The sequence below is a fragment of the Scyliorhinus torazame genome, chromosome 16, assembly GCF_047496885.1.
Source record: "Scyliorhinus torazame isolate Kashiwa2021f chromosome 16, sScyTor2.1, whole genome shotgun sequence".
In the NCBI taxonomy this organism is placed as follows: domain Eukaryota; kingdom Metazoa; phylum Chordata; class Chondrichthyes; order Carcharhiniformes; family Scyliorhinidae; genus Scyliorhinus; species Scyliorhinus torazame.
In genome coordinates this window covers 184541833-184556415 of record NC_092722.1, presented here as the reverse complement: position 1 = coordinate 184556415, position 14583 = coordinate 184541833, and the positions used below count along the sequence as shown (strand labels likewise).

At 52.7% G+C, this 14583-nt stretch overlaps 1 protein-coding gene across 1 annotated transcript in view; it reads left to right on the top strand.

Annotated features, from left to right (window-relative positions):
* Positions 1-445: 445 nt before the first annotated feature.
* Positions 446-14583, top strand: part of cyp17a1 (cytochrome P450, family 17, subfamily A, polypeptide 1) — a 30745-nt gene continuing 16607 nt past the window's right edge. The window contains exon 1 of the mRNA XM_072479588.1: positions 446-794. Within this exon, the coding sequence (XP_072335689.1) occupies positions 483-794 (312 nt within the window). The 5' untranslated portion in view covers positions 446-482. The remainder of the gene's footprint in view (positions 795-14583) is intronic.

Below are 14583 nucleotides of genomic sequence, written 5' to 3'. Positions count from 1 at the left end.
AGAAATCTCTTCAACTAGTGAGTGGTGAGCCTGCGAAACTTGCTACCACAGGACGCAGTTGAGGTCAAAACATTCTGTTTTCAGTTAGAAATAGCACTTGGGACGAAGGGGATCAAAGGATATGAGGGGAAAGCGGGATTAGGCTATTGAGTTGGATGATCAGCCCTGATCAGAACAAATGGTGGAGCAGACTCAAAGGGCAAGTGGCCTCCTCCTGCTTCTATTTTCCATGTTATGTTTCGATGTTATGTTTCTATTAGAGCCAGAGTGCCCTCTGCAGGTAGATTTCATCAGCCTGTGTGGTTTTGTGTGATTGGGATTGGCTGGGAAACAAATATGTTGAATTTTAGATTATTTTGCATCATCTCCTTGTAGATGATAACACTGTGTCAAGGCACTGATTCTCCAACTTATAAAAGGGTCAGAGTCTGCCTTTGTTCCACTTTAAATTCCAGCGACTGGCTCTGGAGAACAGGGAGAAGATGAGCCTTGTGCTGTCCGCACTGATCCTTACTGTGGCCTTTGTAATCTTCTCTGTGACCAGCCTAATTCAGAGAAAGCTGAATGGAAGCAGATTTCCCAAAAGCTTGCCATCGTTCCCAGTGATCGGAAGCCTGTTCAGCCTATGGAGTGATCTCCCTCCTCACCTGCTCTTCCAGAAACTCCAAAAAACATATGGGAATACCTTTTCCCTGATGATGGGTGCGCACTATGTGGTGGTGATCAACGGCTATCAACATGCCAAGGAAGTCCTCCTAAAAAAGGGAAAAATCTTTGCTGGCAGACCCAACATGGTGAGATTGTGTTGTATGTGGACAGGTCATTTGGGCAATTGCATGGTCAGCTAACAGACTGTGTCATACTCAGAACTTTTCATAGTTTATGCCCTCACAAATTATATTATGCTCATAGAAATTTAGATCATTTAAAAACTTAATTTGAAGACATGCAACATTTTTCGTGCAACTTATTTAAAGAGTTGAAATATTTTGCTTAAAGCAGGAGCTGTATTCTGTTCCTCAGTTATCAGACTGTGGTAAGCTCTTGGTTGATTTTCTGTATTTTGGAAACAGGAAACTAATTCTCTCGGATGAACTGTAAGGGGTTTTGTGGTGATTTTATTACTGCCTCATTTTGATTCACCAGCTCCAACTCATCCCCACAATTTGTCCAACTTCTACTCTCCCTGAGTCCTCCCCTACTTCTAACTTTGTATCACGACTTGCCGAGGCTTTGCGCTTATTCTGCATAATCCTAATTAACAGCTCATTTGGCTCAACCGGTCCATTAACGTCTCACATGGGCCTCCTCCTGGCCCTTTGTCATCACCTCATGCTTATAATGTTTGATGTCCTGTGTTCACCAAACTTCCTCTAAGGTGCACCCTTCAGCACTGACTCTTCACTTTGGCCTGTCTGTATAGAAACGTGCTTGAAGGAAAGTGCTTCCATCACAGCACCTTTTCATTTATTTTAGTAACGCTGGTGTTTGCTGGAGCACAGTGTGCTAGTGACATTACACAGCAGAAACAACTTGGAAGTAGGTCATTTGACCGGGCTGAACTCTGCTGTTCTTTATGTTGCTTACAAGCATCCCTGCACCTTACTTCCCAGTGTGTAATTCGTCGCCACATTGTTGAGTTCTCTTTTTTAAATAAATTTAGAGTACCCAATTCATTTTTTCCAATTAAGGGGCAATTTAGCGTGGCCAAAGGGCAGTTATGGTGGCGCAATGGTTAGCACTGCTGCCTCACGGCGCCGAGGTCCCAGGTTCAATTCCGGCTCTGGGTCACTGTCCGTGTGGAGTTTACACATTCTCCCCGTGTTTGTGTGGGTTTCGCCCCACAGCCCAAAGACGTGCAGGTTAGGTGGATTGGCCACGCTAAATTGCCCCTTAATTGGAAAAAAAAATGAATTGGGTACTCTAAATTTATTTTATTTTTTTTAAATTTAGAGTGGCCAATCCACCTACCCTGCACATCTTTGGGATGTGGGGGCGAAACCCACCCAAACACGGGGAGAATGTGCAAACTCCACACGGACAGTGACGCAGAGCCGGGATCGAACCTGGGACCTCGGCAGCGTGAGGCAGCAGGGCCAACCACTGATTGTTGCGTTTTCATTTTTAATATAGTTGAGTTTTTCATATCGCCCGCCCTCGCCTTGATAGTTTCTCACATTGGTCTTATCTGAGCCAAGAGAAGAGGGAGTATGTTTGATTAAAAGACAATCCTGTACTGCTGTTAACACCAAGTCCTGTTCAATCTGGACGGAATATTAACAGCAAGGAATTCATGCATAAAACAGGGCTACAATCTGGAACAAACCTTCCTGGGGAAATTTTAGAATTCCTGCCTTGCTGTAAACGTCAAACAATCCACATTTTGCTTCCTCAGTGTTGAAACCAAGATTTATCACCTTCAATAACTCCGTCTCTCCCAGCACTATGACAGTGTTGAATTCTTCATCTTAGATACAATTACAATACATGTACAGCCCAGAGGCAGGCCACTTGGCCCAAACATTCAATGTTTGTACGGAGTACTCCGTACAAGCCTCTTCCCAGTCCTCTTCAATTAACTCTATTAACATGTCCTTCCATCCCCTCTCTCACTTGTGCATATCTAACTTTTCTCTAACTGGGCAGCACGGTAGCATGGTGGTTAGCACAATTGCTTCACAGCTCTGGGGCCCCAGGTTCGATTCCCATGTCTGCACGTTCTCCCCGTGTGTGCGTGGGTTTCCTCCGGGTGCTCTGGTTTCCTCCCACAGTCCAAAGATGTGCAGGTTAGGTGGATTGGTCATGCTAAATTGCCCTTAGTGTTCAAAATTGCCCTTAGTGTTGGTTGAGTGGGGTTATTGGGTTATGGGGTTAGGGTGGAGGTGTGGGCTTGGGTAGGGTGCTCTTTCCAAGAGCCGGTGCAGACTCGATGGGCCGAATGACCTCCTTCCGCACTGTAAATTCTATGTAAATGGACTTGTGCTATTCACTCGTGGTAGCAAGCTCCATATTCTAGCCACTCTCTGGATAATGACATTTTCTTTAATTCTCTCCTGGATTTATTAGTGACCATATTTTAAATTTAAGACTTTGATGCTCTTTGGTCCTTCTCTCTCCATGCTTTGGAAATTAGAATTTTGTGTCACATCAGTGTTTCTCCTCGATCCATTCTGACTTCCCTCCAGCCTTGACCATTGCCATAATTGGCTATTGTTACAGATTATACTGTACTCCTGAAGCTCCATCAATAAACAGCATTAATTCAGTACCTACAACCCTGCTTCTGGACTCAACATTGCTGTAAATCGTGCAAACAGAATTCGTGCAACACCAATGTTTCAAATGTTACATTCAGTCCCTGTATCCTCACTGCATCTTGAAACAGATTTGTAACATATCTTTAGCAGGATGGCAGTACACAAAAAAGTGCTTTTATATTGCGGTTTTCACAATCTCAGGCTGGCCCAAAAGTACTTTAAAACCAAAGAGATACTTAAAAACAAACGTTGTCTCATGTTTGAATGTCAGAATCACGGCAGCCAATTTGTACACAGCAAGATCCCACAAATGGCAATGAATCATGTCCAGACAATGTTTTTCAATGTCAGATGTCTTTCACAGACACTCGTTATCACTCTTTTCATTCTTCGTTGGGATGTGGGCGTCGTTGGCAAGTCCGGCATTCAGTGCACATCCCTAATGTCTCTGGATACGGTGATAGTGAGCTGCTTCTCTTGAACCGCTGCAGTTCAAGATTATTAAAACTGCACCAATGCGGGCTTTTTCCCCCCGCGTTGAGGGCTGAAGGGGCGGGGCCGGAGCTGGGAAGCGCGGGCTTTTTCTCGCCGCGCTGGAGTGGAATGGACCGGGGGTTGCTGCTGGAATGGCCAAGGGGAGCTGGAGTTGGTAGAGGAGGTCGGGGCGGGGTCTGCCGCTGTGGCGAACGGGCCGTGCAGGGGGCGCGGGCACGTGGCTGGCCGAGGAGGGGTTATAGCTAGTCGGCGGGGGGGCGGGGAGGGGTGAGTAGTCCCCCGATCCGGCTGATGACCTGGAATGTAAGGGACTGAATGGGCCGGTCAAGCGGGCCCAGGTCTTCGCGCACCTGAAGGGGCTGAAGGCGGATGTGGCTATGCTTTAGGAGAAGTACCTGAGGGTGGTGGATCAGGTAAGGTTGAGAAGGGGTGGGTAGGTCAGGTGTTCCATTCGGGTTTGGATGCAAAAAATCGGGGGGTGGAGATCTTGGTGGGGAAGAGAGTGTCGTTCAAGGCGTCGAGCATCGTGGCAGACAATGGCGGTAGGTATGTGATGGTAAGTGGCAAGCTGCAGGGGGAGCGGGTGGTGTTGGTCAATGTAGATGCCCCGAATTTGGACGATGCGGCGTATGCTGGGCCGGATTCCGGACTGGAGACAGGGGGCCTGATAATGGGGGGGGATTTCAACACGGTGCTGGATCCGACATTGGATCGCTCTAGGTCTAGGACGGGCAGGAGGCCGGCGGCGGCGAAGGTGCTGAGGGGGTTCATGGACCAGATGGGAGGGGTGAATCCATGGAGGTTTGCGAGGCCGGGGGCCAGGGAATTTTCATTCTTCTCCCATGTTCACAAGGCCTCCTCCCGGATTTACTTTTTTGTCATGAGCAGGGCGCTGATTCCAAGGGTGGAGGATACGGAGTACTCGGTGATAGCCATTTCTGATCATGCTCCGCGCTGGGTGGACCTCGAGTTGGGGGAGGGGAGGGACCAGCGCCCGCTGTGGCGCCTAGAGGTGGGGTTGCTGGCGGACGAGGAGGTGAGCGGGCGGGTCCGGAAGTGTATAGAGACGTACCTGGAGGCTAATGACAATGGGGAGGTGCAAGTAGGGGTGGTCTGGGAGGCGCTGAAGGCGGTGGTCAGAGGAGAGCTGATCGCCATTAGGGCACACAAGGAGAAGGGGGAGAGGAGAGAGAGGGAGAGGTTGGTGAGGGAGATGTTGAGGGTGGCTAGGAGGTACGCGGAGGCCCCCGGAGGAGGGATTGCTTAGGGAGCGGCGTAGCCTCCAGGCTGAGTTCAATTTGTTGACCACCAGGAAGGCGGAGGCGCAGTGGAGGAAGGCGCAGGGGGCGGTATATGAATATGGAGAAAAGGCGAGCCGTATGCTGGCGCACCAGCTTCGGAAGCGAGAGGCAGCTAGGGAGATCGGGGGTGTTAGGGATGGAGGAGGGAACACGGTGCGAAGTGCGGTGGGTATCAATGGGGTCTTCAGGGACTTCTACGAGGAACTGTACCAGTCTGAGCCCCCACTGGAAGAGGGAGGGATAGGTCGCTTCCTGGACCGGCTGGGGTTTCCGAGGGTGGAGGAGGGGCAGGTGGCGGGTTTGGGGGCGCCGGTTGGGTTGGAGGAGTTGGTCAAAGGGATAGGGAACATGCAGGCGGGGAAGGCACCGGGGCCGGATGGGTTCCCGGTTGAATTTTATAAGAAGTATGCGGACCTGCTGGGCCCGCTGTTGGTAAGGACCTTCAACGAGGCAAGGTGTCTAGATGATGTCTAGAGCACTGATTTCCCTGATCCTGAAGCGGGACAAGGATCCCCTACAGTGTGGGTCATACAGGCCGATTTCACTCTTTTTTTTAAAAAAATATTTTATTGAAAATTTTTGGTCAACCATCACAGTACATTGTATATCCTTTACACAATAATATAACAGTATAAATAACAATGACCTGTTTTATAAACAAAGAATAAATAATATATAACAAAACGAAAACTAAAACTAAATGGCAACTGCCTTGTCTCAGATAAACACTCTCCAAAAATATGATTTAACAGTCCAATATACAATTATTTATAGCAACGACCTATACATATTATACATATATATTAACAACCCTGAGAGTCCTTCTGGTTCCTCCCCCTCCCCCTCCGCCCCCCCCCCCCCCGCCCCCCCTCCGCGCCCCCCCCCCCCCCCCCCCCCCCCCGCCCCCCCCCCCCCCCCCCCCCCACCCCGCCGGGCTGCTGCTGCTGCCTTCTTGTTTTCCATTCCCTCTATCTTTCTGTGAGGTATTCGACGAACGGTTGCCACCGCCTGGTGAACCCTTGAGCCGATCCCCTTAGGACGAACTTAATCCGTTCCAGCTTTATAAACCCTGCCATGTCATTTATCCAGGTCTCCACCCCCGGGGGCTTGGCTTCCTTCCACATCAACAGTATCCTGCGCCGGGCTACTAGGGACGCAAAGGCCAAACATCAGCCTCTTTCGCCTCCTGCACTCCCAGCTCTTCTGCAACCCCGAATATAGCCAAACCCCAGCTTAGTTCAACCTAGACCCCCACTACCTTCGAAAGCACCTTTGTCACCCCCACCCAGAACCCCTGTAGTGCTGGACATGTGGGTGTGATTCGCTGAGCTTCTCGAGCATCTCGCACACCTATCCTCTACCCCAAAAATTTACTGAGCCGTGCTCCAGTCATATGCGCCCTGTGTAACACCTTAAATTGAATCAGGCTTAGCCTGGCACACGAGGACGATGAGTTTACCCTACTTAGGGCATCTGCCCACAGCCCCTCCTCAATCTCCTCCCCCAGCTCTTCTTCCCATTTCCCTTTCAACTCATCTACCATAATCTCCCCCTCGTCCCTCATTTCCCTATATATATCTGACACCTTACCATCACCCACCCATGTCTTTGAGATCACTCTGTCCTGCACCTCATGCATCGGGAGCCGCGGGAATTCCCTCACCTGTTGCCTCGTAAAAGCCCTCAGTTGCATATACCGGAATGCATTCCCTTGGGGCAACCCATATTTCTCGGTCAGCGCTCCCAGACTTGCGAACTTCCCATCCACAAACAGATCTTTCAGTTGCGTTACTCCTGCTCTTTGCCATATTCCAAATCCCCCATCCATTCTCCCCGGGGCAAACCAATGGTTATTTCTTATCGGGGACCCCACCAAGGCTCCTGTCTTTCCCCTATGCCGTCTCCACTGTCCCCAAATTTTCAAAGTCGCCACCACCACCGGGCTTGTGGTGTATTTCTTCGGTGAGAACGGCAATGGGGCCGTCACCATAGCTTGTAGGCTAGTCCCCCTACAGGACGCCCTCTCCAATCTCTTCCACGCCGCTCCCTCCTCTTCTCCCATCCACTTACTCACCATTGAGATATTGGCGGCCCAGTAGTACTCACTTAGGCTCGGTAGTGCCAGCCCCCCCCTATCCCTACTACGCTGTAAGCATCCCTTCCTCACTCTCGGGGTCTTCCCGGCCCACACAAAACTCACTGAGGGCTTTTGCGAGGCAACAGGTGAGGGATTTTCCGCAGCTCCCGACACAAGAGGTGCAGGACAGAGTGATCTCAAAGACATGGGTGGGGGATGGTAAGGTGTCAGATATATATAGGGAAATGAGGGACGAAGGGGAGACTATGGTAGATGAACTAAAAGGGAAATGGGAAGAAGAGCTGGGGGAGGAGATCGAGGAGGGGCTGTGGGCGGATGCCCTAAGTAGGGTAAACTCGTCGTCCTCGTGTGCCAGGCTAAGCCTGATTCAGTTTAAGGTATTACACAGGGCGCATATGACTGGAGCGCGGCTCAGTACATTTTTTGGGGTGGAGGATAGGTGTGCGAGGTGCTCGAGAAGCCCAGCGAATCATACCCATATGTTTTGGTCATGCCCGGCACTACGGGGGTTTTGGATGGGGGTGACAAAGGTGCTTTCAAAAGTAGTGGGGGTCCGGGTCGGGCCAAGCTGGGGGTTGGCTATATTTGGGGTTGCACAAGAGCCGGGAGTGCAGGAGGCGAGAGAGGCCGATGTTTTGGCCTTTGCGTCCCTAGTAGCCCGGCGCAGGATATTGCTAATGTGGAAGGAAGCCAAGCCCCCGGGGGTGGAGACCTGGATAAATGACATGGCGGGGTTTATAAAGCTAGAGCGGATTAAGTTCGTCCTAAGGGGGTCGGCTCAAGGGTTCACCAGGCGGTGGCAACCGTTCGTCGAATACCTTGCGGATAGATAGCTGGAAGGGGAAAAAGAAGGCAGCAGCAGCAGCCCAGGATTTGGGGGGGGGGGGGGGGGGCGAGAGGGGGGGGGGGGGGGCGGAGGGGGTGTAACTTGTGACAAGGCAGTTGCCAATTAGGGCTAGTTTTCATTTTTGTTATTTAATATTTATTCATTTTTTGTTTTTTGTTTATATAAAATAGGTTACTGTTATTTGTGCTGTTATAATATTGTGTAAAGGATGCACAATGAACTGTGTTGGTTGACCAAAAATTTTCAATAAAATATTTATTAAAAAAAAAAAGAAGTTCTTGCAGCAACCGCTCCCGTTCCCTACTCTCCTGCTTTCCTTTATGTGCCCTTATTGATATCAGCTCCCCTCTAACCACTGCCTTCAGCGCCTCCCAGACCACTCCCACCTGGACCTCCCCATTTTCATTGAGTTCCAAGTACTTTTCAATGCACCCCCTCACCCTTAGACACACCCCCTCATCTGCCATTAGTCCCATGTCCATTCTCCAGGGTGGGCGCCCTTCTGTTTCCTCCCCTATCTCCAAGTCCACCCAATGTGGAGCGTGATCCAAATGGCTATGGCCGTATACTCCGTTCCCCTCACCTTCGGGATCAACGCCCTTCCCAAAACAAAAAAGTCTATTCGCGAATTGACTTTGTGGACATAGGAGAAAAACGAAAACTCCTTACTCCTAGGTCTGCTAAATCTCCACGGGTCTACTCCTCCCATCTGCTCCATAAAATCTTTAAGCACCTTGGCTGCTGCCGGCCTCCTTCCAGTCCCGGACCTCGACCTGTCCAGCCCTGGTTCCAACACCGTATTGAAATCTCCCCCCATTACCAACTTTCCCACCTCTAGGTCCGGGATGCGTCCTAGCATACGCCTCATAAAATTGGCATCATCCCAGTTCGGGGCATATACGTTTACCAAAACCACCGTCTCCCCCTGTAGTTTGCCACTCACCATCACGTATCTGCCCCCGCTATCCGCCACTATAGTCTTTGCCTCAAACATTACCCGCTTCCCCACTAATATAGCCACCCCCCTGTTTTTCGCATCTAGCCCTGAATGGAACACCTGCCCCACCCAACCTTTGCGTAGTCTCACCTGGTCTATCAGTTTCAAGTGCGTTTCCTGTAACATAACCACGTCTGCCTTAAGTTTCTTAAGGTGTGCGAGTACTCGTGCCCTCTTTATCGGCCCGTTCAGCCCTCTCACGTTCCACGTGATCAGCCGGGTTGGGCGGCTTTTTACCCCCCCCTTGTCGATTAGCCATCCCCTTTTTCCAGCTCCTCACCCGGTTCCCACGCAGCTGTGTCCCCCCCAGGCGGTGCCCCCCCCGCCCATCCCACCCCATGCCAGCTCCCCCCTCTCCCCAGCAGCAGCAGCCCAATAATTCCCCCCTCCCACCCCCCCCCCGCTAGATCCCCCACTAGCGTAGTTACACCCCCCATGTTTCTCCCAGAAGTCAGCAAACTCTGGCCGACCTCGGCTTCCCCCCGTGACCTCGGCTCGCACCGTGCGACACCCCCTCCTTCCTGCTTCCCTATTCCCGCCATGATTATCATAGCGCGGGAACCGAGCCCGCGCTTCCCCCTTGGCCCCGCCCCCAATGGCCAACGCCCCATCTCCTCCACCTCCTTTACTCCCCCCACCACCCCCTGTGGAAGAGAGAAAAGTTACCACATCGCAGGATTAATAACATAAAACTCCTCTTTCCCCCTTTTTACCCCCCTCTTCGCCCCCCCATACTCGCCCCACCACTTTGTTTCAAACGTTCTTTTTTTAATAACCCACTCATTCCAATTTTTCTTCCACGTTAAAAGTCCACGCCTCATCCGCCGTCTCAAAGTAGTGGTGCCTCCCTTGATATGTGACCCACAGTCTTGCCGGTTGCAGCATTCCGAATTTTATCTTCTTTTTGTGAAGTACCGCCTTGGCCCGATTAAAGCTCGCCCTCCTTCTCGCCACCTCCGCACTCCAGTCTTGGTATATGTGGATCACCGCGTTCTCCCACTTACTGCTCCGAGTTTTCTTTGCCCATCTAAGGACCATCTCTCTATCCTTAAAACGGAGGAATCTCACCACTATGGCTCTAGGAATTTCTCCTGCTCTCGGTCCTCGTGCCATCACTCGGTATGCTCCCTCCACCTCCAGCAGACCCACCGGGGCCTCCGCTCCCATTAACGAGTGCAGCATCGTGCTCACATATGCCCCAACGTCCGCTCCCTCCGCACCTTCAGGAAGGCCAAGAATCCTCAGGTTGTTCCTCCTCGCGTTGTTCTCCAGCGCCTCCAGCCTTTCCACACATCGTTTATGGTGTGCCTCGTGCATCTCCGTCTTCACCACCAGGCCCTGTATATCGTCCTCATTCTCGGCAGCCTTTGCCTTCACGACCCGAAGCTCCCGCTCCTGGGTCTTTTGCTCATCATTTAGCCCTTCGATCGCCTGTAGTATCGGGGCCAACAGCTCCTTCTTCATCTCCTTTTTAAGCTCTTCCACGCAGCGTTTCAAAAACTCGTGTTGTTCAGGGCCCCATATTAAACTGCCACCTTCCGACGCCATCTTGGTTTTTGCTTGCCTTCCTTGCCGCTGTTCTAAAGGATCCACCGCAATCCGGCCACCTTCCTCTCCTTTTTTCATCCGTATCCCGGGGGGATTCCCTTCTGGTTCACCGCACAGTACTTTTAGCCGTTAAAATTGCCGTTGGGGCTCTTATTAAGAGCCCAAAAGTCCGTTCCACCGGGAGCTGCCGAAACGTGCGACTCAGCTGGTCATCGCCGCACCCGGAAGTCTCGCCGATTTCACTCTTAAATGTAGACGCAAAGTTGCTGGCAAAGATTTTGGCCATGAGGACAGAGGACTGTGTGCTGCAGGTCATACACGAGGATCAGACGGGGTTTGTGAAAGGGAGGCAGTTGAATACCAATGTACGGAGGCTCTTGAATGTTATAATGATGCCGGCGATGGAAGGGGGAGGCGGAGATAGTGGCGGCGATGGATGCGGAGAAGGCCTTTGATAGGGTGGAGTGGGGGTACCTGTGGGAGGTGTTGGAAAGGTTCAGGTTCGGGGAGGGGTTCGTCTGGTGGGTGAGGCTGCTGTATGAGGCCCCGGTGGCGAGTGTGGCCACGAACAGAAGGAGGTCAGAGTATTTCCGGCTACACCGGGGGACGAGGCAGGGGTGTCCCCTGTCCCCCCCTGCTCTTTCCGCTGGCGATTGAACCCCTGGCCATGGCGTTGAGGGAATCGAGGAACTGGAGGGGGCTGGTGCGGGTTGGGGAGGAGCATCGGGTGTCGCTCTATGCGGATGATTTGCTGCTATATGTGGCGGACTCGGTGGGGGGAATGCCGGAGGTGATGAGGATCCTTAGGGAGTTTGGAGATTTCTCCGGGTACAAGCTTAATATGGGGAAGAGCGAGTTGTTCGTAGTGCACCCGGGGGACCAGGAGAGGGGGATTGGTGAGCTCCCGCTAAAAAGGGCGGAGAGGAGTTTCAGGTACCTGGGGGTCCAGGTGGCTAGGAGCTGGGGGGCCCTGCATAAGCTTAACTGCACGAGGCTGGTGGAGCAAATGGAGGGGGAGTTTAAGAGATGGAACGTGCTGCCACTCTCCCTGGCGGGTAGAGTGCAGTCAGTTAAAATGACGGTGCTCCCGAGGTTTTTGTTCCTGTTCCAATGCCTCCCCAGCCTGATCCCTAGGGCCTTCTTCAGGCGGGTCAACAGGAGCGTTATGGGGTTTGTATGGGCGCAGAAGACCCCGAGGGTGAGAAGGGTGTTCCTGGAGCGGTGCAGGGATGGGGGTGGGTTGGCGCTGCCAACCTCTGTGGGTATTATTGGGCCGCCAACGTGGCAATGGTGCATAAGTGGGTGATGGAGGGGGATGAGGCGGCATGGAAGAGGCTGGAAATGGCGTCCTGTGTGGGCACGAACCGGGAGGCGCTGGTGACGGCGCTGCTGCCGCTTCTTCCAATGAGGTATACCACGAGCCCGGCAGTGGCGGCTACCCTCAAAATTCGGGGGCAATGGAGACTCCACAGGGGGGAAGTGGGGGCCTTGGTGTGGTCCCCGATTCGGGGGAACCACCGGTTTGTCCCGGGGAGGATGGATGGAGGGTTTCTGAGCTAGCACAGAGTAGGTATTAGAAGGATGGGGGACCTGTTTGTGGACGGGATGTTCGTGAGCCTGGGTGAGCTGGAGGAGAAATCTGGGCTCCCCCCGGGGAACACCTTCAGATATATGCAGGTAAGGGCGTTTGTTCGGCGGCAGGTGGTGGAGTACCTACTGTTGCCGCCACGCGGGGTCCAGGACAGGGTGCTGTCGGGGGTGTGGGTTGGAGAGGGGAGGATCTTGGCAACGTATCAGGTGATGCAGGAGGAGGAGGAGGCCTCGGTGGAGGAGCTAAAGGGTAAGTGAGAGGAGGAGTTGGGTGAGGAGATTGATGAGGGGATGTGGGCGGATGCCCTGGGGAGGGTGAACTCTTCCTCCTCTTGCGCGAGGCTCAGCCTCATACAGTTTAAGGTGCTGCATCGGGCGCACATGACCGGGACAAGGATAAGCCGGTTCTTTGGGGGTGAGGACAGGTGTGCTAGGTGCTCAGGGAGCCCAGCAAATCACACCCATATATTCTGGGCGTGCCAGCGCTGGAGGAATTTTGGGAGGGTGTAGCGAGGACGGTGTCGAGGGTGGTAGGTTCCAGGGTCAAACCGGGCTGGGGGATCGCAATATTTGGGGTGGCAGAGGAGCCGGGAGTGCAGGAGGTGAAAGAGGCCGGAATTCTGGCCTTTGCGTCCCTGGTAGCCCGGCGGAGGATTCTTCTTCAGTGGAAGGATGCGAGGCCCCCAAGCGTGGAATCCTGGATCAACGATATGGCGGGTTTATTAAATTGGAGAGGGTGAAATTCGCCTTAAGGGGATCGGTGCAAGGGTTCTTCAGGCGGTGGCAACCGTTCTTGGTCTTCCTGGCAGAACGTTAGAAGATGGTCAGCAGCAGCAGCAACCCGGGGGGGGGGGGAGAGGGGCGGGGCGTGTATTTTTGCCTTTGTGTTGATGAAGGTTGTTAATTTATTATTTATGTATACGGGGGGGGGGGGGGGAGGTTTGTTCTTTTCTTCCTGTATTTTGTTTTTGATATTTTGTGAAAATTTGAATAAAAATTATTTGAAAAAAAAAACTGCATCAATGACTTCTGAAATTCAGCCTGTTTGGAGTAAGGTAGAGATGGACGTTGCAGTGGAAATGTAAATATATTCACAGTTTTAACTGCGAATTGCCCCCAAAGCTGCAATTGTGCGTGATAGCCACATCATGGGGTGGAGTTCTCCCAAGCACCCACCAGCGGGTTTGATGATGGGTGTGTGGGGGGGGGGGAGAATATGCTGGGAGGGACAGGAATTTACAGCGGGATCTTCTGCTGAGCCCTCATACTCTGCTCCGCTTCATTCTGTGTATCCGAGGCCTGGATCTTCCTCTCCTGGCTTTTGTTCTTCCTATTTTTCCAGCTCCATGGCTGGATTGAAGGTGTTTCCTCGGGTGGTTGTTAGTTTAGGGTGAGGAGATGGTGCTTTTGTTGGTTTGGTGTCCAATTTATGGGTTAAAAGGGCCTAAATTGAAATTCCTAGGGAAAGCCTCCTTTTGTGCAACTGTTCAGCACATCACCACCTCCAGAAGTCAACACAAGTCTTAACCTTTCATCTCATTACCTGCCTCATGCAGCGTATCCCTTTCTTCTCCTTGCAGGCAACAAACTAAACTCTTTACTTCTGACAGGCCATCACAACCCAGATTGATTCCGGGGAGGAAAGGGTTGATCTATGAGGAGAGGTTAAACAGTTTGGGGTTTATACTCGCTGGAGTTTAGAAGGATGAGAGGGGAACTGATCAAGTTGTATAAAATACTAAAAGGGATTGATAAAGTAAACATAGACCAAACGTTCCCCCTTGTGGGACAATTTAGAACCAGAGTCACAGATATAGGGCGAGATGCTCCACACCCGCGCCAGTTGGGAGAATCGCCTGGGCCGCCAAAATTTCCCGGGACGCCGGTCCGACACCCTCCTGTGATTCTCCCAAGCGGCGGGAACGGCCCCGTCGAGTTCCGCGGGCCACAGGCTGGAGAATCGCCGGAGACACCCAAAATGGCGATTTTCCAGCACCCCCGCTATTCTCAGGCCCGGATGGGCCGAGAGGCCAGGCCAAAACGGCGGGTTCTCCCCGGCGCCGTCCACACCTGGTCGCTGCCGTCAGGAACAGCGCGGGAACGTTGGGGGGGGGGGCGGCCTGCGGGCGGGGGGAGGGGCCGTCCTCTCTGAAGGAGGACCTCCTTCCTTCCGCGGCCCCACAAGATCCGTCCGCCATCTTCTTGCGGAGCGGACTCAGAGAGGACGGCAACCACGCATGCGCGGGTGATGTCAGTTATGCGGCGCCGGCCACGTCATCTATGCGGCGCCGCCTTTGCGCGGCGACAAGGCCTGGCGCGTGTAGATGACGCGGCCCCGATCCTAGCCCATTATCGGGGCCTGAATCGGTCGGGATCAGGGCCATTTCGCGCCGTCGTGAACCTCGACAGCGTTCATGATGGCGTGGGCACTTTGGCGCGGGAGTGGAGAA